Source organism: Spermophilus citellus, assembly GCF_964194105.1.
Source record: "Spermophilus citellus genome assembly, chromosome: 11".
Taxonomy (NCBI): domain Eukaryota; kingdom Metazoa; phylum Chordata; class Mammalia; order Rodentia; family Sciuridae; genus Spermophilus; species Spermophilus citellus.
The window spans coordinates 41,276,596-41,290,153 of record NC_138192.1 but is presented as its reverse complement, the minus strand read 5'-3'; the positions used below and the strand labels follow the sequence as shown (position 1 = coordinate 41,290,153).

Sequence of the window (13,558 nt, the reverse complement as noted above, 5' to 3'; positions counted from 1 at the left end):
AAATGTATACATACCATCTTACCAGGCAATGTGCTCTTGGAGGAAAGTCATTATTCATACATAGCAAATCTTGCATAGACTGTGGAATAGCATCTATAAAAATATTTGATAATGAAAAAGGATGTTCATGTTAAGGCAGATTTTATAATATTTTTTTGAGGAACTATGTCTTATTCGCCTGTGTAGTTTTGTAATGGCTCAAAGATTTATATCTAGGCTAGCTCTAAGATTTAAGGGGAGGAAAATCTGTCTGTCCTTCTGTCTCTCCCCATCAAACAAAGCCAGCCCATAGAAAAAGACATATCATTCCTATGTTTGTTCATTTTTGCTTCTAAATCCTCACCCATTCCAGAAAATCTTATTTTAGTAGTTCTTCCTGATGTGCCCTTCTCTCTCTTTTCTTCAAAATTCTACTTAGAGACCTGTCAACTCTACATCACCTCTTACAGGCAGCCGTTTCTATCACCCTGATCTCTTAATACTTTTGTAAAACCTCTACTCAGTGTCTCACTCCTAACATATTCATCTTCCAGCAGCTTAATTCTAATTCATAATAAGATACATCAATTATCATTATTTATACTCATAGAATAAATTTAAAACAAAAAATACCTATGTTCATACAAATATTTCCTTTTGTTGGATAGCTATGTATCATTATTTAGCAAATTTATATGTTGCTAATTGCTAAAAGAATGGGATAGCATTAATGACTTGACATTATACCTAACCAAAAATAATAAGCAATTCCAAAACAAAAACAAAAACAAAAAAATCACGTGTTCAAAACTTCCAACCTCTGATAACATAGTTTTAAACTATGTATCTCTAAATTAACAGAGCTGATGATTTGCTTGTAACTTCCACCAGTATTATAGTTTCAACCACAAATAAAAAGAAAACTGTATAAAACACACAAACAATAATGCCTTAACCATCTATTTGAATGAATTTATTGTAATTCATTCATCTCTTATATCATGGTATCCTTCATCTGTTTGGTATTCTCAGAAACACTGATTCTAAGCCTTCTTACTCTAACAGTTTCTCCTTTAATATATGTATGATCTTTTCTCAAATTGACAGCACTTAAAATTTCTCTGTCTTGAACAGTTTCTTTCATTAATCTCTGGAATGCTGGACCCAAAAATCTCATGGCTATTATCAGATCTCCTGCCAATTGCAAACATTTTTCTCTTCCCTTACTCCTACAGCATTCATATTTATATTCTGGTTTAATTATTTTATTTTGCTGTGGAATTATCATTGATATGGTCAATGTTCTTTGAATCTAAATGTAGACCCTATCTAATTGTTCTATTTCTAAGAATAAAATAGAAAAGGTAATATAATGTTATTCCTACACAAGAAAAGGCACAGATATGTAACTTCCACCACTGTACTAGTTTCAATCACAACCAAATAAAAATACTGTATAGTACATACACAATCAACAATGTCTTAACTATTCAAATTCATTCGTCTTCTTTTATACCATGATACCATTCAACTGTTCATCTCAGAAACACTGATTCAAATTAAATTAAATCTTCACATTAACCCTCTAATAGTATTTCTTCATTGAAAAAAAAATGAGGTAACCAAAATTTAGAAAGGTCAAAGAACTAGCAATTAGGAAAATAAGACTTTTAATCCACTTAGTCTGACTCTAAAATACAGAATATAATCAAAACACAATACTATCTAATAGACAAATTCCTCTTGTAATCTTTCAAAGCCCATCTTACTTGCCTATCTCTGATCTCTCCTGATTAAATAACCATTTCTTCTCTGAACTTCAGCAGACCTTTTTCTGTCCCTGGGATGTTATTTATCACTTTCTATCTCCTATTACTATTAATTAAATATCTTATTTCCCCTTCTGGGATGTACATTTCATTTAAGTTTGGGTTCAACAAGGTAGCATATATTAGGTACTCAATAAATATGTGCCGATTCAGTTAATTTTAGGATGAATGGCACTGTAATTCTTTCTCTACTTCAGATACAGTACCTCATACTCAATTCAAATGTGAAATGACTTCGCATATTGTAAATTGTTTGAAAGGAGATTGATGAATTATGAGAACTAAATTCATAATTCAAAATTATGACCAGTCTTAAAAGTCAAGATTTTGAAAATATGTTGTAAAAACTTACCTTCTAATATTTCATCCTTTCCTTCTTTATCAACGGGCTCTTGTACAAGATAATGGTGAGTGACTGAGAACTTGAAGTCAGCAAAGGAAATTTCATCTGATTTTTCTTCCCATGTGCCAGAAGTAAATATACCCTGTATTTAATAATAAAATAGGAAAACATCCACCTTAAAGTATTCAATAGTTTCTATTATATTTATTAAATCACCACAGTGATTTTCCTTTTCCCATCTATTAGTCTAAAAGTTCCATCATATGACTATCCTCCACGTAATGAAAAAAACATGATTTACTACAATGGCTCTTTAAAAGTCTCCTACGGCCAACCTAGGTGCCCTTCAACGGTTTAATGGATAAAGAAAATGTGGTATATACACAAAATGGAATATTAATAAGCCATAAGATATTTGCCAGTAAATGGATAGATCTGGAAACTGTCATGCTAAGGAAAATAAAGTCAATCCCCCAAAAAACCAAAGGTTGAATGTTTTCGCTAATATGTGGAAGCTAACCAATGGCAGGTGGAGTAGACAAGGGAAAGGAAGGGAAGGAAGAAGGGACAGGAAAAGGAAAAACAATGAAATAAATCTGACATAACTTTCCTATATACCTATATGAATATGCCACAGTGAATCTCACCATCATGTACAACCATAAGAAATTAATTTTAAAAATCAACTACAGAAAGAAGTCTCCTTGGATATTAACTATCAAGTGACATATAAAAACTATAACTCTCAAATAATTTTCTTGTGATCCCCTATATAAAAATCATGAACATACAGTAAATTCCATGCCTCTTCACATGCAAATAAGAATCTCTTTACCAACAGAATTTCTACTGGTTACTTTTAACTGAAAATGATTAAATTTTAAAAATCAGGAAAAATTACATATTATTAAAACATATTTTAATAAAAATCTTATACCTGATAGCATTTGTTTAATATACTATTATAGTTTTTTAAAATTATTTTTAGTTGTACATAACACAATACCTTTACTTTACTTATCTATTTATTTATTTATGTGGTGCTAAGGATAGAACCCAGTGCCTCACACATGCAAGCCAAGTGCTCCACCGCTGAGCCACAACCCCAGCCACAGCATTATAGTTTATATGATCAATTATCTGATCAACTTCTGAAGTTTATCTATAAATTCAACATAATCCTAATTAAAATTTCCAGAAGACATTTTGTGGAAATTGACAAAATGATTCTTCAACTAATATGAAAATCCAAAGGACCTAGAAGAGCAAATTTTGATAAATAAGTATACCACCTAATTTTAAGACTTATTTGGCTACAGTAATTAAGACAGTACATTCCTGGAATAAGTACAGACTAATAGATCAATAAAACAATTCCAGAAATACATCCATACTTATACTTGATTTTACAACAGAGGTGTCATGGAATTCAGTGGGGGAAAGATGGTCTTTTCAACAAATGGTTCTTGAGTAACTAGATATTCACAGGAAAGAAAACACAGAATATCTTGGGATCCTGGGAATCTCTGGATAGACAAAGATTCCTTTAATAGTATAATAAAAGCACCAAAAATGAAATTTAAAATTGAGAAAATGAATTTCATCGAAATACAACTTGTGCTTATCAAAAGACACTTAAAATTGGAGAATCCATGGACTGAAGAAAAAACTCAAAATACATACATCTGAAAAGGGATTCACATGCAGGATATATGAGGATAATTCTGAAAATTAACTAATTCGATTTTGTAAATGAGCAAAAGACTTGGGACACTTGGCAAAAGAAACTATGAATGACTCAAACAGTAACTATGATGAATTACTAAATGATTATTTAATATCAGTAGTCATCAGTAAAATGCTAATTAAACCACAATGAGACAGCATTTCAGACCTAAAAGAATTACTAAAATAAAAATCTGACAATGTCAAGTGTCAGAAAGAATGTGGAGCAACTTGAAATCTCACATTACTAGGATCATAAAATGATAAAATCATGTTAGAAAACACTTTGGCAGTTTCTAATAAAACTGAACATGTAAATACCCCCAAAATTAGCAATTCTACTCCTAAGAATACATCAAAAAATTATCAAAGCATTAGCTCACAAAATCATTCACAAAAGCTTTATAATAGTCCAAAATGGACATAATTTAAATATCAACAGGAGAAAGGGTAAATATTTTAAAGTATACTCATAAAATAAAAAGAACTGATATATGTAACAACACAAAGTATATACAAAACTCAAAAGGCAAAATTACTATACAGTGAAAGAAATCTAAACTATAGAAACCTCAGACTGGAGAGAAAAAAGGAATCTTTCTGGAATATTTTGATTTGGATGGTATATACTTTTGTCAGAACAAACTATATACTAGAGTTCTGTATAGTTAACTGTGTGTAAATAAATCATAATCCAACAAAAAATCAGTAATACGGTGCTTTAAAAAGAGGTAAGCACAAAGGGGGAAAAAGGTTTTAATATCTGAGAAAAATTTAAGAGGGAAAGAAAGATACTTTTTCCACAAGAAAATAAAGATGATAATGGCAATTATGAAAGAACAACAGTATTAAATGCCATCAAAATTTGGCCCCAACAGTCTTTTAATTATCTGTCAATCTACTCAATAAACTTTAGGTAACTCAGATACATTCTAAACCAGGACCTAAGACCTCAGCAAGATGGAAGATCACTCACTGCCTTAGTTGAAATGTTCACAATATCTGAACTAGTTTCCCAGCTTTCCATCCTCTTCCATATGGTTAACATCCTAAAATACAAATCTGATTTTGTTCTTCCTCCACTTAAAATAACTTCAATGGCTTTAAACTCAGAAAATCAAAGGTCATATGCCGTCTCTTGAATATGGAAGCTACAGAGGGGAAAAGGAAAAGAAAAGTTGGAAAATCTCATGAAAATTGAAGGAAGACCAGTAAAGGAACCAGGAGAGCAAGCAGAGGAGGGAAAGGGGAAATACTGAGGAATGATACTGACTAAATTATATTACTAAATTATGTGCATGTACAAATATGTAATGATGAATCCCACTATTATGTATAATTATAATGTGCCAAAAAAATGGGAAAAAATACCTCAATGGTTTTGTGTAACCTACAATAAGGGCCTCTCAGGTTTTTTAATCATGTATTCTATCAGTAAAATTTTTTGAGTTGCCAGGTGCAATGGTGCACACCTATAATCACAACAGCTTGGGAGGCTGTGGTAGGAAGATAGAGAGTTCAAAGCCAGTCTCAGCAACTTAGCGAGTTCCTAAGAAACTCAGCAAGACCCTATCTCTAAATAAAATACAAAAAAAAGGACTTGGGGGTGTGCCTCAGTAGTTGAATGCCACTGAGCGCAATCTTCAATACCAAGAAAACAAAAAAAGTTTTTGAGTACATACATGCATATTTGTATTTCTAAATTGTGCATTCCTATATTTAAACATTATATATATATATTATGCATAAAACAAATATTTAACTTTATGGATTTAAAATGTAATATTAACATTTGTGTAATAAGAAACAAAATGTTTCATCAGAAGTACCTCCAAGAAAGCCAGGTATTCATACTGGTAGAACTACAAAGTCTACCCCTTTCCAATTTTATCTCCCTCAGCTATCTTCCATCTACTGGGTGCTACGATGATGTCTTAAGTCTTGTGATTTCCCCAGCAGTATGCTTTCTTTCATACCTGTGGCTCTTCTGTACTTTATTCTTTTAGCATACTTTTACTCATTTTTCAAAATTCAATCAAATGTTCATTCCTGCTTTATCAGAGCAGTTTGTGATTGTTTCTCAGGATCTTGTTCAAATCACAAAAATCTGCACCTTATTCTTTTTGTCAACTTTTTAATCACATTGAAAAGCAAAATCTATGTTCTATGCATCTTTGTAGCCCAATACTTACAGTACCTGCACACTTAGTAAGTACTTTAGGAATTACCTTTTTTGTTTGTTTGTTTTTCAGGATTCATAATAACTCCCATAAGTTCCAAAGATGCTAGGAGGTAAACAGTATGTTTCTAATATATTACACATATTTATGACTTAGTCTAACAATTCGAAATAGCACATGCTCTAATCCAAAAGATATTCCCTATACCTTGAATATCTGAAACAACTGGGTATCCCTGTGCAAAAAAATGAAACTAGACAGAAAAATTAACTCAAATTGGATTGCAGGTGTAAATGAAAGAGCTAAAACTATAGATGCTATTAAGAAAGTAAAGGACATCTCAGAATATACATATTATAACATGGAGAATGGGGAAAAAGTATTGCAAATTATATATCTCATAAGGGATTTATATTCAAAATATATAAAGAATTCATAAAACTGAATAATAAAATGACAACACCATTTAAAATGGGCAAAAGATTTGGGTAGACATTTCTCCAAAGAAGATATATTAATAAGAAATAAGAACATAAAAAAGTGTTCAACATCACCAGCCATCAGGAAAGTGCAAATCAAATGAGATACCACTTCATATCTACCATGATAGCTATAATGAAGATAAGAACAAGTGTTGGTGAGAATGTACAGATCCAGACTCTTATATTTCTGATAGAAATGTAAAATAGAGCAACCACTTTGGAAAAGCCAAATAGTTTCACAAAAAATTAAAATTACTACGTGACCCAGAAATTCTACTCCTAATAGACACTCAAATGAAATGAAAACATATATCTACACAAAAACTACCACAAAGTTAACAGTAGTATTATTCATAGTAACCAAAAGGTAGAAGCAACTTAAATTTCCTATAATAAACAAATGGGTAAATCAAATTATCTATATCCATACAATGGAATAATTGTTCATCAACAAATATGAATGAAGTATTGATAAATGCTACAATATGAACAAACTTTGAAAACAGTTGTTTGAAAAAAACTAAATACAAAAGACCACATATAGTATGATTCCATTCATATGACCTTATCTGTATATATGACCTCATCTATATGTGTGTATATCTTATATGTGTATTCAAGGATTTTTTTTTCAATTTCTTTTTTAATTAGTTGTTCAAAACATAAAATTTGTAACTGAACATCTTTTTTTTTTTGGTGGTGGTACTGGGGATTGAACCCAGGGACCTGTGCATGTGAGGCAAGCACTTTACCAACTGAGCTATATCCCCAGCCCTGTATTCAAGGATTTTAATTAATCCAATTGCATATACCTGAAGTCATTACAAATATTTTTAAAAAGTAAGATCACAAATCCATGCCTCTGAGGATAGAAATGAAGTAAGTGCTACTAAGCCAGATAATACATGTGTGCATACACACACACACAAATAAAAACCCTTATAACACTATGATGTATTAACCCCATTTTATAGAAAAGAAAAGATTAGGGCTGGGACTGTGGCTCAGTGGTAGGGTGCTTGCTAGTATGTGTGAGGCAGTGGGTTCAATTCCAGCACCGCATACAAATAAATAAAAAATAAAGGTCCACTGTCAACTAAAAAATATATTTTAAAAAAAGATTAAGAGATTTAAAAACTTGCCTAACATTACCACACCACTAAGGGGTAAAGCTAGAATTTGAAATGCCATGGCCCTGTTCTTCTCACTAGAGGTTAAGCCATATATATTTACTCTATAGTACTTAAATACTACATATTCAATAGTTCATACAAGAACAAGTTAAGCCCGGTACAGTGGCACACACCTTTAATCCCAGACTCAAGGTCAGCCTCGGAAACTTCGTGCGGTCCTAAGAAACTTAACAAGATCTTTTCTCAAAAAAAAAGAAATAAATGGGGCTGGGGATATAGCTCAGTGGTAAAGCATCCCTGGGTTATATCAAAAAAAAAAAAAAAGATAATCAGTGAGATCAATAGATTAGAATTTAAGGAGATGGTTGGGTAAATACCAAATGAGCAAATGAGTCATAAATAGGTTTGTACAGAAAATCAGATTTCAGTTTGCCTGTAAGTATGATAAAACTAATAAGAGCAGGAGGGTGCTGGTGTAGCAAACTGGATACCAAATTTATGGAACAAATAGCCTATTTAGCTGAAGCTTCCTTTAAAGGAACAGAAGAGCAAAAAAGAGAACTGACTATGAAGACTAGAATATCAATTTAGGCTTAACCCTATAGACAACGGAGAATCACTGAAATCTTCTGTGAAGGTTTATAAAATGATGACAGCATTAGAATTCCCCTAAGCACACTGGAAAGAGAAAGAAGAAATGGAAAATGCAAAGAAGATGAAAGCAGGGGGAGGAAATAAAAAAGACAGTGAGAAAATAGTATATCCCAGTGATCATAAAAGAAAATCTGTATCTGAGGGCAGATTTCTTGGGTTCACACAGAGCATCTTCCTTTTTTCTTTTTTTTTTTTTTTTTTTGGTACAGCAAGATTGAACCCAGGGACACTTAACCACTGAGCCACATCCCCAGCTCCTTTCATTTTGAGACAGGCTCTTGCTAAGTTGCTTAGGGCCTCCTGAATTGTTGAGGTTGGCCTTCAACTTCTGATCCTCCTGCTTCAACCTCCCAAACCACTGGGATTACAGTAGTGCTCCAACACACCTGGCACTCAGAGTACTTCTTATCACCTACTACCTTATTAATATTGAGCATACTGATTTTCTCTATGTGCCTCAATTTTCCATCTATAAAATGGGGATAATAATATGTCCTACTTCCTAGGATTGCATTTGAGAATTGAGATGATAAAGTACTCAGAAAGTGTCCTGTATACAGTAAATACTCAATAAATATTAGATTTTTTGATATCAAAAATTCAGAAGTGAGGGCTGGGCTGTAGCTCAGTGGCAGAGCACTTGACACTGAGGTACTAGGTTCGATCCTTAGCACCACGTAAAAATAAATAAATAAAATAAAGGTATGCTGTCCATCTACAACTACAAAAAAAAATTTTAAAGATTCAGAAGTGATGAACCAACAAAACTGAGTACTTATTAGAAGAAAAAAAGCAACAACTTGGAAAAACGTTGCCAGAAGATATCCTTCTTTTTTTAAGTGGTCCCCCACCCCGCCCCTGCCATTTGGTTAAATTTGGCTAAAGAAAAAGTCACAATTTAAAACTAAATGAATATAACTTAAGATATCCTTGGTTTACAAATATTCTGCATGTATGAGTAGTTTTTAGTGGATAAAAATCTATTTTTAAATTAATATGGCAAAAATAAAACTGCAAGAGGGGCTGTGGCTGTTGCTCAGCGGTAGAGCACTCGCCTGGCATGTGCGAGGCCCTGGGTTAGATCCTTAGCACCTCAAAAAGTAAAATAAAGACATTATGGGGCTGCGGGTGTGGCTCAAGCGGTAATGTGCTCGCCTGGCATGCAGGGGGCACTGGGTTTGATCCTCAGCACTACATTAAAAAAATAAATAAATAAAGATGTTGTGTCCACCGAAAACTGAAAAATAAATATTAAAAAATTCTCCCTCTTCTCTCAAAAAAAAGACATATGTCCACCTACAACTAAAATGAATATATATTTAAAAATAAATAAATAAAACTGCAAGAAAAACTTGGAAAATAATGGGCTGACGTTTCTTCTAATGGAATGTACAATAAATTTGCAGTACTTAAAATAAAATGCTAGAGCTGGGGAAGTACCTCAGTGGTACAGCATTTGCCTAAGACGCATGAGGCACTGGGTTCAATCCCCAGGGGGGAAAAAAAGCATATTTATACGAACAGATAATATTCAGAATCCAGAAATCCAGAAACAGGCCCAAGTATATATGGAACTTATTAAATAATAAAGGAAACATACTCAATAGAATTAAGATTGGGAAAAGACAGCTAACTACAGGAATAAAAGACGACTGACTCACTTTATTCACAAAAATTAATTCTATGTAGATATCTATATTTTAGAACAAAATAAATCTCTTTAAAAGAGTAAGTACTAAAAAAAGAACAACAAATTTATAATCTTAAGGTAACAAGATTACACATGATATGAAATCTAGAAGTCATAAAGTGCCTAACTACTTAAAAATATAAACTTGATACTTTATACCATACACAAAAATTAAACTAAAGATCCAGTTTAAACATACAAGCTAAAACTATAAATCTCTTACACATGGAGGAAAAGTTCATTGATACTGGATTTCACAATGATTTACTGATACAAAAAACAGAGTCCAATTTATCTACTTTTTTCTTTTTGTCTATCAAAATTAAGTTTTGTGCAACAAAGGATACTATCTACAGAGCGAAAGAGCAACCAATGGGATGGAAGAAAATCTTTGAAAATCACATGTCAGATAAGGGATTAACATTCAGAATATTAAAGAACTCTTACAGCTCAGCAACTAAAAAAATAAATTAAAAAATAAACAAAGGACCAAGCATGGTGGTGCACACCTGTAATCCTAGCAGCTCAGGAGGCTGAGGCAAGAGGACCATGAATTCAAAGACAGCCTCAGCAAAAGCAAGACACTAAGCAACTCAGTGAGAACCTGTCTCTACATAAAAAAATACAAAATAGGGGTGGGAATGTGGCTCAGTGGTCGAGTGCCCTTGAGTTCAATCCCCAGTACTCCCCGCCACAAAAAATAAAGGACTTGAATAGACATTTCATCAAAGTATATACACAGAAAAGCAATAAGCACAGGAAAAGATGCTTAACGTCACTAATAATTCAAAAGCACATTGGGATACTACTTTAAATCTGTTAAGATGACTATTATTTAAAACACCAGAAAATAAGTGTGTTGTACAGGATATGCATTGCTAGTGGGAATATAAAATGATACAGCCACAATACAAAATAATATAGAAGCCCCTCAAGAAATGAAATGTATAATTTCCACATGATCCAGCAATTCCATTTCTGGTTTATACCCCCAAGGAACTGAAGCAGGAACACAAACACATATTTGTACACCCCTGTTCATAGCAGCATTACTCAAAACAGTCAAAAGGTAGATGTAATCCATGTCCATCGATAGATGAATGACTAAAAAATGTATATACATACCATGAAACATTATTCAGCCTTTAAAAGGGATGAAATTCTGACAGATGCTGCAATATAAATGAATCTTGAGAACATTATGCTTAATAAAATAAGCTAGTCACAAATAGGCAAACAGTGTATGATTCCTCTTATATGAGTTTGTTTTTCTTGAATGAGTATTTTTGTTAGGGATGATGAAAAAGTTTTGGATATGGATGGTGAAGACATTTGCACTACATGAATGTATTTAATGCCAATGAACTATATACACTTAAAATGGTAAATTTTATGTGATGTATTTTTGCCATAGTAAAAAATACATAAACTCTCAGGAAACAAAAACATTCAAATTAAGAAGAAAATGACTGAGAAAAATATTTGCAAGAGTTAGCACTCATAAATGATAAGCCATCAGAAAGGGAATTCTAATGTTTAATAAACACAAAGAAATGCTTAAAAGTACTCAGGGAAATATAAATACAAATGAGGCAGTTTTATTCTATCATACTAGTAAAAATAAAATGAAAATAATGTTGGAGGACTGGGGTTCTTGGTATTTTTCCCCACACACATGTGAGAGTGTAAATACATTTAACCATTTTGACAGAAAACATGGCTATATTCCTTAAATATAAAAATCACATCCCCTCTGATCTAGTAATTTCACTTATAGAATTCTTTTTAAAATATATTTATTTTTTATTTGTAGTTGGACACAATACCTATTTATTTGTTTGTTTGTTTATTTATTTATATGTGGTGCTGAGGATCAAACCCAGGGCCTCACATGGGCGAGGCAAGCACTCTACCACTGAGCCACAACCCCAGCCCTTATAGAACTCTTTATTACAGAAATATTCATACAAATATGCAAGTTATACACAGTCATGCTTACTACCTTATCATAATACCATAACTGGAAAAACTAGAAAGTAAATATTCTTCAATAGGACTATGTACAGATATTATGATACAGTCATTCAATGAACTATATATAGTGCAAGCACTAAAATAATGATAGATGTTTTTGTCCTATGTTGCAAAAGTGCCAACAAGATAAAGTTTTTTTAAAAAGGAAGTGTAATAAAAGAATATGATCATTTTCTCGTTAAAAATGTAATATGTATACTTTTCTGTGTATACACAGAAAAGAACAAACTGTTAAAACTTATTAGCTGTAGAAAGTAGATGAGAGGAAATGATAATGCAAAGATTATCACTTTTTTAAAATACAAACATCATTTAGTTTGGTGACATTATTTTGCAATTAAAGGTATTTTAAGTTTTTCAAGTAAAGTATTTGGGACTCCAAAATAAAAATTGAAACAACAACAAAGGACAATGAGAACAGAATTAATTTTAGGAAACTGACTCCAAAAGAAAACCTTCTAGACAATTTAGATAGACAGATCTCTTGCTCCAAAATATTTCTCCAAACAATGTAAAAGTGTTAACTTACTTGTCTTACATCTTTCTGTAATATCACAAGCATTCTTTTAAAAACTTGAAAACTAAATGGTGAAAAGAAATTCCGAGACAGGAGCCCAAAAGCAGTTTGGAGGACTAATTTTAGTCATTTAGATAAGGAACTCTGTGCTCAGAAGCATAACAATGTCAATTTCATTTTTCTTTTTCCTTTAGTATTTTAATAAAATACAAAACCAAAAATAATTTTTGTGAGAATATTTATTATTCATTCAAAAAATTTTCCCCCAGTGCTGGGGGATGGAACACAAAACCTCATACGTGCTAGAAAGTGCTGCATCCCCTGCCCTTCGAATCTTTTAAATTAATTAATAAAACTATTTTTTAATGATGGAGATTAGCATACATTTGGCTATGGGAGTGAAGATGGGGTAGAAACCAGAAATGAAGGAAAGAAGTAGGTAATTTTGAGCATTTAACATTTAAGGGCTAGCAAAACTTGAAGCTTTTGACCTCAGAGCCAAGATAGCAGAAATCAGTAAAAATGGCTAAGGACAAAAACAAATTTCATCAACTAAAAAATTACCACTTCTGTATATGAGAGAAAACTACGGCTTCTTCATAGCCTTGCAATCTCCATCATGCAAACTGTTCCAAAATTTCAAGTTCAAGTAAGACTTTGCAGAGGTATTCTCACCAAAACTAAATACATTAATTTTAAAAATAATAAAAACATACAAAAACTTTTTTTTTTGGTACTGGGGATTGAACCCAGGGGCACTTAACCACTGGGTCACATCCCTAGCCCTTTTTTGTATTTTATTTAGACAGGGTCTAGCCGAGTTGCTAAGTGCTTTGCCAAGTTGCTAAGGCCGGCTCTGAACTCCCAATCCTCCTGCCTCAGCTTCCAGAGTCCCTGAGATTTCAGGTGTGTGCCACCATGCCTGACACAAAAGTCATTTTAAACAGCTTTTATTTAACCTGTTTTGGGGTCACAGGCTTCTTTGAGTATCT

General features: G+C 32.5%; 1 protein-coding gene across 2 annotated transcripts in view; it reads right to left on the bottom strand.

Moving 5' to 3' along the window:
* RAB3GAP1 (RAB3 GTPase activating protein catalytic subunit 1) overlaps window positions 1-13,558 on the bottom strand; it is a 96,709-nt gene that overhangs the window by 71,468 nt on the left and 11,683 nt on the right. For both annotated transcript variants that reach the window (XM_081260876.1, XM_081260877.1), the window contains exons 4-5: window positions 2,161-2,293; window positions 15-93 (exon numbers count right to left, since the gene is read on the bottom strand). In XM_081260876.1, the coding sequence (XP_081117002.1) occupies window positions 15-93; window positions 2,161-2,293 (212 nt within the window). The remainder of the gene's footprint in view (window positions 1-14; window positions 94-2,160; window positions 2,294-13,558) is intronic.